The 20,399-nt window shown below is 46.4% G+C and overlaps 1 protein-coding gene across 1 annotated transcript in view; it reads right to left on the bottom strand.

Annotated features, from left to right (window-relative positions):
- The window catches only part of LOC310771298 (general transcription factor IIF subunit 1-like), a gene marked incomplete at both ends in the record, with an annotated part of 32,026 nt that extends 16,793 nt beyond the window's left edge, over window positions 1-15,233 (bottom strand). Inside the window, 3 exons of the mRNA XM_083663942.1 lie at window positions 13,661-13,733; window positions 14,874-14,920; window positions 15,222-15,233. Of these exons, the coding sequence (XP_083520068.1) occupies window positions 13,661-13,733; window positions 14,874-14,920; window positions 15,222-15,233 (132 nt within the window). The remainder of the gene's footprint in view (window positions 1-13,660; window positions 13,734-14,873; window positions 14,921-15,221) is intronic.
- Window positions 15,234-20,399: the final 5,166 nt, after the last annotated feature.

Raw genomic sequence — 20,399 nt, 5'->3', positions numbered from 1 at the left:
GCGTTCGGAGTAGTACTAAAGGGCGAGACCCCCTACACTCTGACCAGAAGATCCACCAGGGGCAGGAACTCATCCGCAGCCACCACCGACTCCCCGCTCAGGCAGCCCAGACAAGGGCCGAGTTCGAACATAAGATCGCGCGCAAAAGGGAGACCAACCGGGACATCACTGAATACTTCAAGGAGATGATCGTGGCGACTGAGAACCTTCGCCGCCAACACGCGGAGGAGGAGGAAACCCACGAGCAGTACGACCGGCTGACAAAGCTCGCCAGAGAGTCCCAGCGGGCCCATAAACGGGCCCAAGAAGAGGCTCAACGGGTCCAAGCAGGGGCACTTTGTCAACGGGTCAAAGCAGAGGTCCAAGCAAAGGCCCAACAGGCCGAAGAGGAAGGCCGGCAGATCCAGGCACGGGCCCTCCAAGCTAAAGAGCGGTTCACCCGCCGCCTGGAGAGAAGCCGACACCTGCGGGAAGCTGAGCTGGCCCACCTCGAGGCCCGGGTTCGTGCCTGGCTGCAAGTCGAGCAGGAGCACGTAGCGGCCCGGCCTCGCGCCCGTCCACTCGCCGGGGACCCGGCAGCTCCACCTGTGCCTCTCGCCCCCCAAGACCAGAGACAGGCGTGCGTACCGGCCTCAGGGCTAGCAACCCGGAGGGCGCCACCCACTTCACCTGTGCCTCTCACCCCACCCCAGGGTCAGGTCAGCACGGCGGCTCCAGAGCCAGCGCCCCAGGCTAGGGAACCCCCGGTTCCACTGCCCAGACAAAGGCAATGGCCATTACAGATGCCACCAACACCCGCACCCAGGACACGTCCGCCGACAAAGGTTGCCGACCCTGAGCATGCGATAGAGTGCAATGGGGCGGCCAAGCCCGCCACCGAGACACACCAGACTCAGGGAGGCACGGCGAACGTTGAGACCAACAGCACAGGGCACAGTCAGCCGGACGGCATCACCCCCCCCAGGGAGGCCAACAAGTCAGAGCAAGTGGAGCAAGTGGACATGCCTTGGCGGACGGCGAGGCAGGAGCCCCAGATGCTTCACGGGGCGGCCGTCTCCCTCATCGTCTCGCCGGCAAGTCGCCCAGAGCAGACCTATCGCACCAAGAGAGCCCTTGCGGAACCGAACCCTGGTCTAGGCGAGCAGCCCTGCCCCATCACCGCCCTGCAGCAGGAATCCCGCCCGAGGAGTTTGCCCCTCCATCAGTTCGGGAGGATCCATCTTGTCCTGCTCGTGCACCACCGATGGAGATGGGAGCCAGGCTGGGATGGTCCAGTTCTACCTGAGACGCTGCTGCAGGCCAGGGAAGAGTGGGAGGACGACCCACCGCAATCACAGGTAGCTGTTGTGGTCGACACTGCGTGGGGAAGGCCTCTTCCCGCACTCACCACCAGCAGGCGGGGTTGCGGATCCCCCTTCCCTCTTCTCAACCCAGACAGCTGGCCAAAGACACCCCGACTCCACACGACTGCGGATAAGAGCGAGGAGTTGAAGCCGAGTTACGGTGGCCTCAGGTCGGCTCCCCCCAAGCCGGAGGAGTGTACGACCTTCGGTGCCCTCAGTGAGGATGCCACACCGGCGCTCCACGGGGCGGCCAACGAGACACTAGGGGCAGAGGCCTCCCTCCAACGAGGGCAGACAAACTGCTCCCGCACCGACCCTACGCCACTGAGTCTCATCGACTGGAAACGCAAGCCACCAGAACCAGAGGCTCCTCACTACCGCAGTAGCTGGGTAGGATGGGTAGGATGGATAGACCCCTGGCTCCTGAGCGGCTCCCGCGCCGACCTCACGCCGCTGAGTTTCGTCAACTGGAAGCTCCAGCCCCCAGAGGCCATTACAGCTCGCTACTGCAGTAGGATCCCACACACATCCTGGCCAACGAGGACAGTCACCAAATCTTGGCTCTTGTGATGTACGGGACTGGACAACGGCGTGCGGCCGGTGGCCAGGCGGACCACAGCCCCCCTCACTCCCAGAATAATCAACCAAGCCCTGCCTATACCAGGTGGGACTAGAGGGCCATTCCGGCCATTTCTGGAAGAATACAGATTCCCCACAGGAATCTGGGAGCGGCTGTAGAAAAGGGCCCATAATGGCCCACCGTCAAGCCTGTTCTTGGGGCAGTCGATGCCCACCAGCCGGCGCGCCACGACGTGATGATGATGACATCATCAACAATGACACCGATGATGTCATAGCATAGAGCTCACCTGTGAGGTCATCGGCAATGTCAGACGTAACATCGATGATGTCATAGCTCCCTAGAACGTTGTGACATCACCAATGACGTGATGTCATACACCGAAACGCGAGCATATAAGCCACAACTGGGATATTAACTTTAAGACGACTCACTTCTAGGCTTGACTAACCTCATCCAAGAGATTCCAGCTTGATTCCAGAGATTCCCTCAACCCTAATAATGTCAACCTTCACCGCGACCAAACCCGGACCCGAACTGAATCCTGGCCATCTTCCAACCGGCCAGGCCCTGGTGCCTGATTGCCTTACACCCAATCATCCCAGTGGTATTTCAACCGAGTCCCAGGACCGACAATTCGGTCCCTACCTCCATCTCCGTGATTCTGATCGGTCACAGCCCGTGAGCCCTCATCCACGATCCAGCACACTTCACGAGGCAAGCCCAAACGCTTCGCCTCCAGCAAGCCAACAAGCTTCGCTACAATATTATTATATATATTATTATTATATATTATATATTATTATATATAGATAGTTATTTATAGATTATTCTATCCTATTCTATAGTACTACAGTACTATAGACTCGCCCCCACATCTCAAAGCAGCAGTTATAAAAGATCTGTATGTTTTGTGCTAACTCCACACAGGTCATCTGAATATGGCTGTCCGGACAGGGGGACGCCCAGAGAGGCCACGGCCCATTGTTTATAGTACAAGACAATAATATTTTCTATAACAGTGATGCTGATGTCATAACTGTCCTCAATGTCATAGGCTCGGATGATGTCATCGGTACAAGTGTCCAGTGATGTCAGCAGTGATGATGTCATCGCTCGTGACCTTTTTTTGCCTCCAATATACAGCATGTGTTCATTTCCAACTCCTGTGAACATATCTCCCTTCCTCACTACCTTCATTAACTCCTCTCTGTCCTCTGGTCTTGTCCCCCCTGCTCTAAAGACTGCAAGAGTCAAGCCTCTGCTTAAGAAACCCTCCCTTGACCCTACTGCTATTCACAACTACAGACCTGTCTCTCTTCTCTCATTCCTTTCCAAAACCCTCGAACGAGCAGCGTCCGAACAACTTTCTCTCTATCTCTCCCAAAATGACCTCCTGGACCCTCTGCAGTCCGGTTTCAAGGCTTCTCACTCCACTGAGACAGCTCTTCTTGCTGTCACAGAGGCCCTTCACACTGCTAAGGCCTCATCCCTCTCTTCTGTTCTTGTCCTCCTTGACCTGTCTGCTGCCTTCGATACAGTCAACCACCAAATCCTTCTTTCCACTCTGTCTGACCTCGGCATTTCAGGCTCTGCACTCTCCTGGTTTGCTTCTTACCTCTCTAACCGCTCATACCAGGTCTCATGGAGAGGGTCCCTCTCCAGATCCTGTCCTCTTACCACCGGTGTCCCCCAGGGCTCAGTCCTGGGCCCCTTACTTTTCCTTCTCTATATCAGATCTCTTGCCTATGTGATCTCTTCTCATGGCTTTTCTTATCACTGCTATGCTGATGACACCCAGCTTTTCCTTTCTTTCCCCCCCTCTGACACTCAAATCGAGGCTCGCATCTCTGCATGCCTCAAAGACATTGGCGACTGGATGTCTGCCCACCACCTCAAGCTCAACCTTGGTAAGACCGAGCTACTCTTCCTCCCAGGAAAAGACTGCCCTCTTGCAGATCTCTCCATCTCCATTGACAACACCACTGTACTCCCCTCCCAAACAGCCAAGAACCTCGGGGTGATCCTTGACAACCAGCTGTCTTGCTCTGCCAACATAGCTGCTACAGCGCGCTCCTGTAGGTTCTCTCTCTACAACATCCGCAAAATCCGTCCCTTTCTCACAAGAGAAGCGACTCAACTACTGGTCCAGTCTCTTGTCTCCTCCCGCCTGGACTACTGCAACGTGCTTCTGGCCGGCCTACCTGCCACCGACATCCGACCGCTCCAGCTCATTCAGAACGCTGCAGCCCGTCTGATATTCAACCAACCCAAATTCTCTCACGTCACTCCCCTCTTCCAGGAGCTCCACTGGCTTCCCATCTCGGCCCGCATCAAATTCAAGACACTGGTACTGGCCTACAGGGCAGTTCACCAGACAGCTCCCCGGTACCTGCAATCCATGGTCAGGTTCCAAACCTCTCACCGCTCCCTTCGCTCCTCCACCAGTGCAGGTCGCCTCGCCCCTCCTTCGCTACGGGGGCTCAAAAGTCGCTCATCCCGATCTCGACTCTTCTCGTCCCTGGCACCTCAATGGTGGAACGAGCTTCCACCTTCGGTCAGGACTGCTGAATCACTGCCGATCTTTCGGAAAAGACTAAAGACACACCTTTTCAGGCTCCATCTGGGCCCTTCTTGATCTAACCTCGTCTCTCTCTTTCCTTATATAAAAAAAAAAAAACCCTAACCAACCTTGTACCACTAACCTAAACTTGTACCACTGTTCCTTCAGAAGCTGTAGTTGTCATAGACTGTGCTCCATAGTTGATTGTTCTATTGCAGACAGAAAAATGTGTTATTGTAAGTCGCTTTGGATAAAAGCGTCTGCCAAATGACGTAATGTAATGTAATGTAATGTAATGTGAAGGTTCTTTTCAAGAAAATAAAACAATGCAGAAAATTTTGTGTTTGAATATTTTTATAATGTTACACAAAAAATGAAAGCTTAGAATGTGTAGTTTCATCCAGAAAAAAAAAAGAGTTGATATCTTCTTTCTTTGTGGAAATATGGACTTCAATATCCAGCATGACGCTGTGAAAGTGAGCATTTTGATGTTGGACCAAGCTGCATACTAATATTTGTAGAAAAAAAAAAAAAACATTCTTTTGACATACTTTTCCCGCAGGTAAACTAGACATTCTAAGCTTTCATTTCAGCTATATCATTTTGTTCAACTCAAAGCAGAATTCATTCTGTCGCCTTTCTAACATAAAGATGTGATTATCTCAGAAACTAAGTTCAGCATGCTGTGTTCGGTCTAAAACACTCTTTTTCAGAGGGGTGTATTTCCAAAATGGAACGGTTTATAAACACATTTTTTTTTTTAAATGAAACAGAAGGGTTCAAAGTTTCATAAAGGCTATTGGTTGTCCATATAAGAGGAACACAAAAAATGATATGGCTATATTAAAATGCATTGCGGCCTATGTGGCACAGTACAGCAACCTTTTGCCCAAGGGGCGTGGCACTCAAAGTGTTAAGATAGGACCATGACATCAATGTTTGCTCCTTTTCGCACTCATTATTAGCAGATAGAAGCAGTCAATTAAGTTGTATTTTTTGGCAACATGTAAAACTACTTTGGTATCTCAAAAAAGTCTGCTGCTGCAATGCAGGGAGGGTCTCATTTCTCTTCTACAAAAACAAACAGTGAGAATACAGTATATATCTTTGGAGGCTCTCTCTCTCTCCATTTATTTTAAAGACCGGTGCAAACAGCACACACAACATCAACATTATCTGCAGTTCAAAACATTTCACAGTATAAAATAAAGTGCTAGAATAAGAATAGATGCATTTCTTCAGGGTTTCTTTAACACAAAAACATTTCCCACAGACCAACCATTTAAATGGTTTATCTCCTGTATGGACTATCATGTGTTTCTTCAAGTTTTGTTTATAACAAAAATGTTCACCACAGGCTGAGCATTTCAATAGTTTCCCTCCTGTGTGGACTATGTGTTCTTTCAAGGTTCTTTCACAACCAAAACAGAGTGCACAATTAAATGGCTTAACTCCTGTGTGGACTCTCATGTGTCTTCTCAAGTCTAGTTTATGACCAAAACTGTTATCACAGACTGAGCATGTAAATGGCTTCTCTCCTGTGTGGACAATGTACTGTAAACCTCTTCAGGGTTTGTTTATGACCAAAACATTTCCCAGTATAAAAGAAAGTACTAGAAGAATTATAGATGACAAAAAGGCCCCAGTCTCTACAACACAGTCTGATATGTGCACATCCACAAAAAGATATCGATGCCTGAAAACATAGCACAACACAGTATATTACAAAGTGCGTTTTAGTTCCTCATTGAAACAGTGCATTCACTTAACAAGGCCCTGGTTTCTACAACACACATGCATCTGCACACAAATCCATACTGTCAGGTTTCAAAACATAACAGTGTAGGCTATAGAAAAATGTATGTTTTAGTCAGTACAGTTACTTACTTTAAGTACACTTAACAAGGTCAGTATCTACAACACAGACTCATCTGCACCTCCAAATATATAACAATAATGGCTTGCTTAAAACACAACCATATAAAAAAGTGATTTACTCAGTCAGTGTACATTGCATTACTTTGATTATTTGCATTATAATCAGTGCAATCGCTATTTGCATATGCTTATCAATAGAGGATAACCCAAAATTATTTAGGCTAACCTTGGGATACAGCGGCCTACCTGTACAAGTTCACATTTACAGGCCAAGACGACGTGGCTTTTTTTTGAATAATTCAATTATCTCATTAGACTCCAAAGTTTGAGTGAGATCACTTTCAAAAGCCAGCAATGACAGGCTATTTAATCTTCCTGTGAGCATGGATGCTCTGCTGCTGGTTTTGATCCTGGTGACTGTTGAGAACAGGCGCTCCACTGAACAGCTTGTAACGGGCAATGTAATCAAAACACGAAGTAAACTGTTCATTTTGGGGAATACATCTTTATCACATGAGTCTAAGACTTCAATTAGGGACCGGTAATTGTGTCCCGCTTTCACCTTTCGTTTGATCAGTTGCCCAAATACTGTTAGTTCAGGCCCGTCCATTGAAAGTCCATAATGCTTGATTGGAGCCTGTAGTATTTCCATCTGGCAAAATGAATCTGACTCCGGGAGCAGGGCGGCAGCAGCCTTCATTATTCCATAGGAGTCACTCTGGAAACGGTTGTTAAGTTCCATAAGCTGTCTGTCAAGAATTGAAATCCACAACGACTGCAAATCCACGTCACTCCTAATGGGTGCAGACCTGCCCACTGTCGAGGTCACATGCGCATCAGCAAACCTGGAAGGTAATTTCCTATTACGTGTGCCCGCAACGTCCCAGTTCTTCACATCATTTTTCTTCATGATGTCATCTGTAAGCCTGATGATTTTCTCAAATTCCCCATCTGAGTTATTCCTCAAGTTATCAAAAGTTTCTTTGAGGTTCTCAATCATGTGGATGCAGTCAGTCACCAAAGCAGATGGGGACTGAAGGCCTTTTGTTACAAAATCACTGGCACTGAACAGCTTGGAAAAAGCCACAAGGAGAAAGATGAATTTCTTGGTCTGTATTTGTTGCAAGAGAGAGTCAGCGTCTATTTTGGTCTGACCAGAGCCTTCTGCAAACACACTCAGTGTTTCTAATATGGCGTCATATAAGGTCAAAACCTGACTGACAGACTCAGATTTTGAACTCCATCTAATATCTGTGGAACGCACAAGCTCAACACAGGGTCTGTTGGGATGAAGCTCTTTTTGGATAACTAGAAATTTAGCGTGTCTGTTGGCACCAGTCATAAAATGGTGCAGTGAATTTACAACTTCAAAAAAGGTTGCTACAGTAGGAGACACTTTTGATGCTGTTGAAAGTACAAGATTCAGTCGGTGGGAGTGACAATGTACATACACTGCATGGGGGAAGTTTTTTTTTAGCAGCACTTGCACTCCAGCTTTTCCACCTGACATGACTGATGCCCCATCAAAACTGAACCCCACACACAACTTAGGGTCCAGTTGCAGTGGTTCCAGTATCTCCACAATTTTGGCAGCGATGCCAGATGATGTCATATCCTCTGTCGCAAGAAATCCGACAGCTCTCTCTCTCAGATTGCCATTATGAATATACCTCACACAGACAGCAATCAGTTCCTTCTTTGAGAGGTCTTTGTATTCATCAGCTAAAATTGCATAGTAGGTGTCAGTCTGTGCATGCAATTCCGCTTTGATTTTTCGGAGGAGGACAGATGCTGCAGTTTCCATTAGATCGTTTTGAATGTCAGGACTCAGCATCTTTGCATTTCCTGGAAGCTCATCAAAGCGCTTTTTAATCTCTGGGTCATATGCACAGATCAGTTCAAACAGCTCAAGAAAGTTTCCTCTGTTCATGCTTTCTGTGTCTTCTCTGTGACCACGCAGTGCAATTCCTTGCTTCACACAGAAAAGCACCAGGTCAATCACCACTTTCACATGTGCCCTGTTTCTCTCAATAAGGTCAGAGAATCGCTCCTGTGGGTCTTTTGTTACTTGGTGTATGATGTCGCATCCAGTACTTTTAATCTCCAGGAAAGCCTTGTGCCTGGCCACAGCAGATATATGGGCTTTACTAGCTTCGTGTTTAACACAACTTTCGTTAATATGCCCCCAGTTTTTCAGTCCTGCTTTGTTAAATCTTCCCTCCTTCACATACACATCAGTGCTGAAATGGCGGCAAGGCTGGCAAAGTACAGCATCAACTTTAATGCTGTACTCTAGCCAACTGTATTTGTTGTACCATTTAGCTGAAAAACACCTCCGTTTTCCAAAGAGTGTTGTAGTCGGGAAAGAACGCAAATTTGGTTGGCATGCAGGTTCGTCTACTGCAGAGAGATCTGTAGCGTCCAAAGCGTTAGTGTCCTCTGGCTCTGCACAAACCTCCGGTGTGTTGGCTGCGTTCCCCGCTGTTAGCGTCATTGTTTCGGCTACATCATCTTCTTCCTCGTCTGTTTCTCCTCCACTGTACACCACCAATACAGGTGCGGGAACGGGTGCACCACTATCCGCACTTGTTGAGGGGGAGGGTGACGACGAGTCATCTTCTTCCTCGTCGTCAATGCGACGTTTCTTGCCTTTGCCGAAAAAGCTTAAAAGCGAGCTTTGTTTCATGTCTTATTTGGCGCTGCTGCTGCTGCTGCTGTGCGTGCATTTGTTTACTTTACGTGGACGACAGCTTAACTAGTTTCCCATGATGCTCCGGGGCACATAGGTCAGCGGACAGTTGGACACAGTGCATGACAGCGTTGACATGTGTTTTGCAGACAAACAAAAAACTTTTTTTACCCCATTTTTTTTGGGTGTGCCAGCGGCCTGTCTGGGTGGCATTGGCACACCCTGGCATACCCGTGGCTACGCGCCTGCTTTAAAATACACTTGACTAAGTGCTGCGTTGAGAAACGCACGTAGGTAATGAACAAGCCTTCATAGGATTACACTTAAAGCACTCTTTACCTCACAATCATTACTGGTAAACGAGGCCCTGAACGTTTAACAAGGAAAGTGCTATACTTAAACTGCCCACAAGAGGGACTAATAAACTATCGATCACCGTGGGGAACATTCATGGTCATGGCAGGAAAATTCCTGCACTGTGGAAAATGAATGGATCTATCCACCTTATTTTTGAATGCCCCACTGTAAAAAATAATTGTGCGTACAAGTTCCGGTTTAACGTGACTCATTGTTGCAGCTTGCCATTTCCTAATGTATTCTACTTGATTTGAAAAGATGGCCACCTACACTCAGTCTCTTGTACCCTGGCTGAATTGAACATAACTTGGTCAATAAGTATGTAACATACAAAATAAAACAACCCGTAATACCGTATCTTAATTTTATGTAGAATGCAGAGGACATGTAACTGTTTAGTTAAACTTGCATTCCAGGAATATTGTGCTCTTAAGATGACGTTAGTGGCTCGAGTCCGTTTCGTCCTGAAACCCACATAGGTTGCGCCAGGCATAACCTAGGTGTGGTTTGGCGCAACCTATGTGCGATTCGAAATAACGCATCCGAGATAGAAAACGTTATGAATATAGCCACGTTATAAACAACAAACTAACGCTGGTGATCCGTATGGAAACAGTGTTACTCGAAATGGTTAATATTAGCCACAGCAGGCGATTACCCATGAATGCACTGCGCTCTTAAAGGGATATTTATCGACGAGATTTCTGCCAAGCTGGACCTGATTAGTGATTTGCTCCGTTCGCCCAGACGGGTGTCAAGCTGTCAGCAACAAGGCTGGGAGGATCACACCGGAAGAAGCACCCACATGCAGATCAGGCAAAAATGGCCGCCAAAAATAAGGTGGATAGAAACAGCTCGGTGTGGACTATTTAATTTGAAAATATATGAGGCATCTTGCCAACATTATGATGCAGTGTAGCAATATAAGTGTCAGTATGTGTCCTAATGTGTCATAAGAAGCAAGTGTTTGCAATGGACATGTTCATTTCTCAGCAGCACTACTCATCTTATGTTTACAACTAATGGCCTTTTTCATTGCATTTACATTTAGAACCAATTATATCAATATAGTCGCTCTGACATTATTCCCTTTTAATAGTCCATCTTGTATTTCCTACTATATTTCCTGCAATATATTTTACTATACCCCTTTTGTTATCGTTGAATTTATATGGACACACATAACATACATGTACTGTCTCAATGGAGAGGTTAACAGGTCCGGCGTTATCTTTTGTAATTATTAATACTAGTTATTAGGCACAAAATCTGGGAATCCATTGGTTAAAAAATTAATAAAAACAAATATATATTTTTTAACCTCTGGGGGCAAAGTCGTTTCAATACCTGAATAACCGGAACTCAACGCTGAGGCTCTTGGCCGTGCACATTTATGCTCGTTTTACCCCCTGCTATATTTGGTTCTTCCTGTCAACAGCACTGCAAAAGAAACGTGGAGCTAACAGATGAGCCGTTTGTGTTGAGTGTTCTTTCGTGATTGTTGTGACCCAGGGACCACCATGCTGTCTGAAGAAGCAACCTGAGGACCATTGGTGTGAGGAAATGGGTTGAGATTACATGGCAACTACATGGTAAATGGTAAAATGGTAAATGGACTGCATTTATATAGCGGTTTTAACCAAAGCGCTTTACAATGTGCCTACATATCACCATGTGATTCCCGAGCGCGGCGCACGCTGCCGCTCACCGCTCCCCCAGGGGATGGGTCAAATGCGGAGAACAAATTTCACACATTGTGTGACAATCAGTGGGACTTTACCTTTACCTTTACATTCACCCATTCGCACACCGAAGGCGGCAAGCTGCCACGCAGGGTGCTGGCACAGCCATCGGGAGCAATTTGGGGTTCAGTGTCTTGCCCAATGACACATCGACATGTGGACTGGAGGAGCCGGGAGCAATTTGGGGTTCAGTGTCTTGCCCAAGGACACATGTGGACTGGAGGAGCCGGGGATCAAACCACCGACCTTCTGGTTGGTGGACGACGCGCTCTACCTCCTGAGCCACAGCCGCGTACATTATTGAATGCATGGTCAGGGACAGAGACCACCTGCTATGCTTTCACGGACCACCAGGGTGCCGCGGACAACCTGTTGAAGACCCATGCTCTAAAAATTGAATAGGTCCAATAAAAATATTTTCAAAATACCAGAAAGTCAGAAACATCAATGATAAATGACAATGATAATTCAAAAGGCCATATCCTTGCAATAACTAGGACCACCATGGCTGCCACCACGGCCACGCTATTGCTGACTTTCTATATTTTCTGTAGGCATCAAAAGTAAGCCTACTCAAGCTAATACAAACACTCCAACATAGCCCCTCACTCAGTCAGTGGACTAGCTCCATGGTGATTACCTTAATCTTCAGAACACAAAATTAACACATTTACATTCTTAACACGTTCACTGCCAATGACGTGTTTTTACGTCAAACAAAATCCAACCGTTCACTGCCAATGACGTGTTTTTACGTCAAAAAAATCGATTTCTTTTTTTTGACGGTGGGACGTTGATCTAACCCTTTTACGTCTCCTATACCAGAATTGGAGGTATTGAATGTGTATAATCTATTTTACCGACCCACTGAGTGGCGACATGTCTCTCCACAGTAGAAAGAGGCGACCCAAAACTGGAGGGAAAAGCGCGAGGAAGCCGTTCTCATACTGTAAAATTGATGGCGAAAACGCTTTCACTTTCGCGCTGATGCACAGCGGTGGCAACGGTGGGGGGTTCCAAGAATAGATTGGATGCACACTTTGAAACACGCAGCATAAATATGACCAGAATCGCAAAAGCTTCATCAAAGCTCTCAACCAAAACTCCAAGAAACGAGCGAGTCCACCCAGACTTCCTCAAAGAGCGGCTGCGCAGACAGGCACAGCAGCAGCAGCAACTTCGTTGTGACACGCCCGCTGCAGAGCCAGGGAGGCAGGAGGAGAACACACACGGAGGGAGGAGTTGGAAGCAGAGGGGGGTTTCCTGCTGTTATGGAGGAAATTACTGTTCAAAACTATTGTTTAGATGTCTGACGTCTTACTGATGCCAAAAATGAATGGTTAAAGTGACTGTTCTATCGAATTTCACAAAAAGCCGTTTATCTCAGAATAATTTTTCTGACGCTGAAACCATGCTGTATTCAACTGCTAATGCTTACATAACTACTAACTCTACAAACTAACTCTTTTAGACAGAGAAAGCACACATTCTATTAGTTCTTTTGAGATATTGTGTGTTCACAAAATCTTAGCAGAAAAGAATCCTCGGGTCTTGAAAGATGAGCCAGAATCCTCAAAAAAACCCTCTGGCAGAACCTACCTACAGTAAAAAAAAAAACGGCTGGCAGTGAATGTGTTAAATTGAGTATAGAAAAATATACCCAAGTGTAAATAAGCAAAGTGTTCATGAAAGTGGAAAAAAGGCACATCATTATTGATGTTCTGCTGCAGCCTGCCTCAAGCGTTATTTGAAAGAGCCAGAGTTCCCATGGGATATGAGTGACATTCATCTGTCTAAGAGTAACCCACCTGTGACCAGGTGGAACAGTAAGAGTAACCCACCTGTGTCCAGGTGGAACAGTAAGAGTAACCCACCTGTGTCCAGGTGGAACAGTAAGAGTAGACCCACCTGTGTCCAGGTGGAACAGTAAGAGTAGACCCACCTGTGTCCAGGTGGAACAGTAAGAGTAACCCACCTGTGTCCAGGTGGAACAGTAAGAGTAACCCACCTGTGTCCAGGTGGAACAGTAAGAGTAACCCACCTGTGTCCAGGTGGAACAGTAAGCGTAGACCCACCTGTGTCCAGGTGGAACAGTAAGAGTAACCCAGCTGTGTCCAGGTGGAACAGTAAGAGTAACCCACCTGTGACCAGGTGGAACAGTAAGAGTAACCCACCTGTGTCCAGGTGGAACAGTAAGAGTAACCCACCTGTGTCCAGGTGGAACAGTAAGAGTAACCCACCTGTGTCCAGGTGGAACAGTAAGAGTAACCCACCTGTGTCCAGGTGGAACAGTAAGAGTAACCCACCTGTGACCAGGTGGAACAGTAAGAGTAACCCACCTGTGTCCAGGTGGAACAGTAAGAGTAGACCCACCTGTGTCCAGGTGGAACAGTAAGAGTAACCCACCTGTGTCCAGGTTGAACAGTAAGCGTAGACCCACCTGTGTCCAGGTGGAACAGTAAGAGTAGACCCACCTGTGTCCAGGTGGAACAGTAAGGGTAGACCCACCTGTGTCCAGGTGGAACAGTTGACTTTGTCTCCTGAGTTGAAGGCCATGATGCTGTACTTCTTGCTGGTGTTCCTATGGAATAGACAGACAGGCAAACAGACATTACGGTAGTTCATTCATTCATTGTCTTCAGTTGCTTATTCCTATTGAGGGTCACAGTGAACTGGAGCCTATCCCAGCATGCACTGGGCAAAAGGAAGGGAAATACCCTGGACAGGTCACCAGTAGATCACTGGGCTAACACACATTCACACCACTTTCCAGTCTCACATTTGACCTGACTTGCTAGTCATTGGACTGTGGGAATCCAGCACCCATTGGAAGCACACACAAACACGGGAGGAGGCAGGCACAAAGACAGTGCTGAGAGGAAGCAGTGCTATGCTAACCACTGAGCCACTGCACCGAATAGCTGTCTGAATCTGTCATGTTTCATCATAAGTCCCTTTTATACAGGATCATTGCAGCGTTACTACGCCTCACCTCCTGTTTAAATGTCACAAGGACGGAATGGCGTGTCATTTTGTTACACTTTTCACTCCGCCAGCGGAGGTAGTAACAGAGATGAGTCGATGTCTATTTAAGAAGCTCAGTTCATTCATAAAAAATTACAGGAGGACTGACGGGAAACCATCTCGAAGATTGAAGTTCTACTATCAGAAATAATTATAACCAAACCACAATTCCAACCAAAGCATAGTTCAATACAGCAGTGGAATCAAAGGAATGGCAAATAGGGAAAAAAATCACTGTTACCCGAGTCTTCCCTGTTGTGCGTTCCTTTACGGAAAACTACTATAGTATTCCTGTATATAGCCTACTAAATAGCCTATATCCCAACAAATCCATAACTCCCAATAGGAATATTATTACATGTAAGCTACTAGCCTACAGAAGAGGGAAGTAGTAAAATACCTATGTTCACTAACTCACCACCATCGCAGGAATAAGGACTATACAGATTTGACTCTACGGCCCCCCACAGCAACAAAAAGGTCAAAAGCTGACATGGCATGAAATTAAAGCAACATTTTCCATGTACAAACTAACACACAACAGAGCAGAGACATACAGCAGGGAGCGGTCAGACAGCAGGGCGCGGTCAGACAGCAGGGCGCGGTCAGACAGGCGCGGTCAGAGAAAGAATAGCTGCCACACATTGTGTAGTTATTTGCATTGTCGGGGTGGAAGGCAGGCTATGATGTTACTCACTTTGGGACTCGCACAGTGTATTCTGTGGCTGAAGAACTGCTGCCCCCCTGTAAGACAAAGACACATCCAGAGAATCACTTTAGAAGTTTTGCTCTTGGCACTGAATTTCCTCCAATCTGGAACGTCAACTGAAGGATTGTAATACCAAATGGACTACGGCCTCTTTTGAATTGGATTTGAGCACTGTGTGTGGTGTTGGACTTGGGCTAACTGAGTTTAATAGAATAATGCATGTGAAAAGTGCAATATATTTGACATCTAAACTGTAACAGTGCACAAGCCACACAGACAGACATTACAGGCTATGTAGAGGAATAACACAGTTTGAAAACTCCACTCAGAACTTACCAGTGACGTCATGGTTGGCTGTCTGTGTATATTCACTCTATAGCTTCTCGGTTGCTTTCACTGGCTTAGGTACACTGTGGAAAAGAAGAGTAATGATGCTGAATCTGGCTTATTGTGAATTAAAGGACAATAGTAGACGGATGGTTTCACTTAGGGATGTCCGATATTATCGGCCTACCGATATTATCGGCCGATATTAGCATAAAAAATTAATATCGGAAAATATCGGTATCGGTTTTCATGCCGATTTTTTTTTTTTTTTTTTTTTAATACAGGGGGAGTCTCACCAGTGTTGCCAGGTGGGAAATGTTGAGTTATCGTACCTGAGGGTCAAAATTATCGTTTTTGGAGGGAAATTATCGTACGCGAGCAGTGGCCGTCTTCCACCTTCTTCTGTTAATGGCTTTCTGGCCGTGCTTCACCAATCACCACTTATATAGCCTCAGCCAGGAATGATTTATGACATCATTGATGACATCACAATTGATTTATGACATCACTGATGACATCACAATTGCTGGAATGGAATCACTGATGACATCACAATTGCTCGAGTGACATCACTGATGACATCACAATTGCTAAAGTGACATCACTGATGACATCACAATTGCTAAAGTGACATCACTGATGAAGGGGTCCTCTTTTTCACAGCCTAATGTTGGCAGGTGTGTGCGTGTGTGTGTGTCCGTTTTGAACCATCTAGTATAGCCTTATATTGGCATTTAGCCTTTCTGCTGCTATTGCATGATTACATCAGCTCATTTTATTTTAGGGGGGGGGGGTTGGTATACGCAGTGGAAGTGGTCCCTGGGAAATTTGGTTTGGTATTTAGTTTTACTTGGACGGAAAAGTTTGGGAACCCCTGTCCTAGGGGAATGCATGATTGACTGCAAAGACGTTGTGAGAAGACGTGTATTGTGTATAAACAAACATAGGATCCATATTAGTATATTGATTACAACTAAGTGTCACAAAATGATCAAATTATCGTACTTTCTTGGAATTTTGGCATTATCGATCGTACATCGTACAGAAGGCGAAATTATCGTACAAATACGATAATTATCGTACACCTGGCAACGCTGAGTCTCACTGAGAGCAATGCTCTGTTTCAGGAGTGCCCTGTTCACATTCACGCACACAGGAGCGGTTGGGGTTAAGGGCCCTGCTCAAGGGCACCTCAGTGGTGGTAATGAGGGAGGGGCAAGTGCTGCCTTTTCACTTTCCCCACCCAGATTTATCCTGCCGGTCCCGGGGATTGAACCGACGACCTTCTGGTCACAAGCTCGCTTCTCTAACCGTTGGGCCACCACTGCCCCAATAACACTTGCAACTTTAACACAACATGCATATTATATATTAAACTCTTCAGCTACATTAAGCTACATTATGTAACTTGTTACCTGAAATTTTGGTGAAAAAAAAGCCTCCTTATATCGGTATCGGTTGATATCGGTTGATATCGGTATCGGAAATTAAGAGTTGGACACTATCGGATATCGGTAAAAAAGCCAATATCAAACATCCCTAGTTTCACTGGAATGCTGTTGCTAGGGAACAGTTTGAAACCTAGCTTATTTCCTGCCAGCTATTGTATTAGCAAACAAGACAATAGGAAGTAAGCCAGGAGCAATTTAGAACCTTTGTTGTCAAGTTAAAACTGTAGCCTACGTACTTGACGATATAAAGATTCTAAAATATACCCATATTATTATTATTATTTTATTTTTTGCCATGTTTTTTTTAGCGGGGGGTTCCTATCTGGAGGAAACCCCAGGGGAGCACGGGGAGAACGCGTAAACTCTGCACAGAAAGGCCCTTTTGACGAGCCCACCTGGGCAGTAGGCACTGAGGACATGGGGATGGGGACACACCCTCAGGGCCCACAGCGTACCAGGTGGGAATTGAACCCGGGACCTTCTTGCTGCGAGGCGACAGCACTACCACTGCACCACCGTGCCCCTTATTATTAGCAAGAAATAAGCAAGGTTTCAAACTGTTCCCTAGCAACAGAATTCCAGTTAAACTGTCCTGATCACGTTAATTCCGCAAAAGCAGTTAGCTGGTGGCTACTGTGTGATGTCTAAATGTTGTAATTTAGCGAGTGCAAGTTAACACCATTTAAATTCAGCATGTAGCTAACATTATATCCCTTGGGTCACACAAAATTTAGAGTTGACAGTCAGAGATGGTCTATTTTTCATTATACGTTAATTGTACCCACTAAAATGATCTTGGGGTGTCAGGTCAGGTTAGCCCCTTTTGGGACGTGTGTCATCTAACTGTAAGGGATTATCAGTTAGTCAGTTACCCTACACAGTCCCTTGTCTAAACGCTAAAGGCGCTGACAGGGTTCTGCGCAGCCTCGACTTGGAGCCTTGCCGCCGACTAGCGGCAACAGCGAGACTGTGCATACTCGAACGTAACTCGGCACGTTGGCTGCGGTACACGGCCAAAACACTAGGTGGCTTGTGGTACACTTACGTCCATTACATATTATGTTATCGTGTCGTTTACCAAGAACTTGCAATCATGTCGGTGGGGGGACATTTTATTGTCCCTCTATTTCCAAACTCATTTCGGTGAGCCTGCAGAAGGCTTTGCTAGATGAGGGACAAGCACTGTTAAATGAGGAAATGGCATTTCCTCATTCCTCACAACAAGTACATCAGCGGATATGTGCGCGGCCCAAGGCAACGGCCAATCACAGCTCTCGTGCTGGTCACGTCACGTCCGCGTTGACGCCGCGGAGTTTGCGCTTAAGTGAGGACTGGAAAAATGTCCCAAGTAGCATAACATACCTATCTGCTCGTTGTACAAGTGTTACAGAGACATTCCAAAGCCACCTACCAAAAGCAGAACTCTTCATTGATTACATCTGCATTACTACAGTTTCAATGGTCACATGCTTGCCGTAGATGTAGTCATTAAACTTTGAACATGCAAACACCACTGCCAACAGCTCTTTCTCAAACATGCTGCCCCGAGCCCATACTGTGAGGCATCACATGTAAGTGTCACTGGCTTACTGACATCATAGAATGACAGAACAGGAGCGTTTGACATGTGCTTTTGTAGTGCTTCAAAAGCATTTTGTTGCTGTTCGTGCCAGGTCCATTCTGTGTCCTGGTGTGTGAGTTGCCTCAGTGGAGCCGTCAGCTGACTGAAGTCTGGAATGAACTTTCCAAGATAGTTGGCCAGCCCAAGAAACCTTTGCAGGGCTGGGACGTCTGCTGGCACTGGCATTTCTTTGATAGCTTTTGTTTTGTTGGGGTCTGCTTTAAGCCCCTCACTTGTGAAAACATGGCCAACATAGCTGACTTGATTCAGCCGGTACTTGCACTTGAGAGGATTCTGCCTTGAGTTAACCTCCCTGGCACGGTTGAGAACCTTTAAGTTGGCATCATGTTCGTCCACACTTTCGCCTCCGATGAGTATGTCGTCGACTATGATCGCACAGGGATATCCATCGAAGATCTGCTCCATGGAGCGCTGAAACACTTCACTAGCAGAGGTGAGTCCAAATGGCATTCTCAAAAACCTGTAGCGACCAAAGGGAGTGCTAAAAGTGGTTAGCATTGAGGATGTGTCGTCAAGCATAATCTGCCAAAAGGAGCTCTTAGCGTCTAAGACAGAAAACACTTTTGCATTTGACATGTGTGCGGCCACTTCTTCGACAGTCCGCATAGGGTGGTGCGGCCTTTTCAAAGCGATGTTCAAGTCTTTTGGATTTATGCATATCCTTATTTCTTGTTTGTCCTTTTTGTTAGTAGCGACCATGGATGACACCCAGTCTGTTGGCTCTGACACCCAGTTTCATCATCCTGTCAAGCTCAGCTTTGACTCTGTCTTTCATGGCTACAGCGATGCGATGTGCAGGACGAACGACGCGTCTCACATCGGGGTCGATTGTCATGGAGTATGTTACAGGTAGCTTTCCAAGCTCATCTGAGAAGAGATCACTGTATTCTGTCTGAATCTGAAGAGACAAATCATCATCCGTGGGGCTTAATTGGTGAACATCTTTGCTGAATGAGACTAGCCCCAGTTGCCTGCTTGCACCTAGTCCTAACAGTGGCATAACATCCTCTTTAACGATGTAGTATGGCAACATGTAAGGCTGTCCCTTTAGGTGGCATTGCAACTTTACCATACCAACAGTCTTGATTTTACTGCCCCCATATGCAACGAGACTTGTGGATTTATTGCATGCTCTTATTTGTTCCTTAGTTTGTAACTGTTCAAATGTCTCTTTTGACAAAACATTACACTTGGCACCCGTGTCAACTTTAATCTCTAAAGGTGTGCCATTGACTTGCAGCATGACAAAAGCCTCTTAATTTTTTTCTATCTGAGTTACAGTTGAATCAACATTCACTTCTGGTGATATGCCATCAACATAAAATGTCTCATCCGTAGTGTAATCATCGCTACCAGCTTCCAGCTGATGACTTCTCCTAGGTCTCGGCCTATTGTAGGTTTGCTGTTGGTTAGACTTGCAGCACTTCCTAAAATGATTCAATTTTTTGCATGTGTGGCACTGCTGGCCGAAAGCTGGGCATTTGTCCCTTTTAGCTGCATGAGCGCCACCACAGTTGTTGCAGTTTGAAATACCCTGTGTCCCTGGCTTGTCAGATTGCCCTCTTGCTCTTATGTCATGCCTTTGATTCCTCATGAATTTAGCCTCGACTGCATCTACATTTGTATGCAGTGGAGAAGCCAGCGTGTTATTGTGCTCTTCAGTCACTTCATGAATTTGACAGATGGTGATAGCTTTAGTCAGAGTTAGATCACTATCACGCAGGAGCACCTTTCTCAAATTGTCATTGTTGATACCACAGACTAGTGTATCTCTAATCAGTTCCTCATAGAGATCTCCGAAATGACAGCTTCTTGCTTTGATCCGTAAATCACTGACATATGATTCTATTGTCTCTCCTTTTGGTTCCGCATGTTGAACTTATGTCTCTCCATGGTGACATTAGTCTGTGGGTTACACATCTCCCGAAATTTCCTCTTGAGACATTCGGGGTTCTCTTTGGATTCTGCTTCAACGAGGAGTCTTCCACCCTCGCCGGGCTCCCTCACCTCCGCCGCATACACAAAAGAACGTTCACGTTCAATGGCCTCTGGTCCTGCCAAATTGCGGAGTATATGCACGTGTGCAGGCCGGCT

Source organism: Poromitra crassiceps, assembly GCF_964638095.1.
Source record: "Poromitra crassiceps genome assembly, contig: HAP1_SCAFFOLD_504, whole genome shotgun sequence".
In the NCBI taxonomy this organism is placed as follows: domain Eukaryota; kingdom Metazoa; phylum Chordata; class Actinopteri; order Beryciformes; family Melamphaidae; genus Poromitra; species Poromitra crassiceps.
The sequence above is the reverse complement of the archived record's forward strand: the minus strand, read 5'-3'. Positions and strand labels throughout refer to the sequence as shown.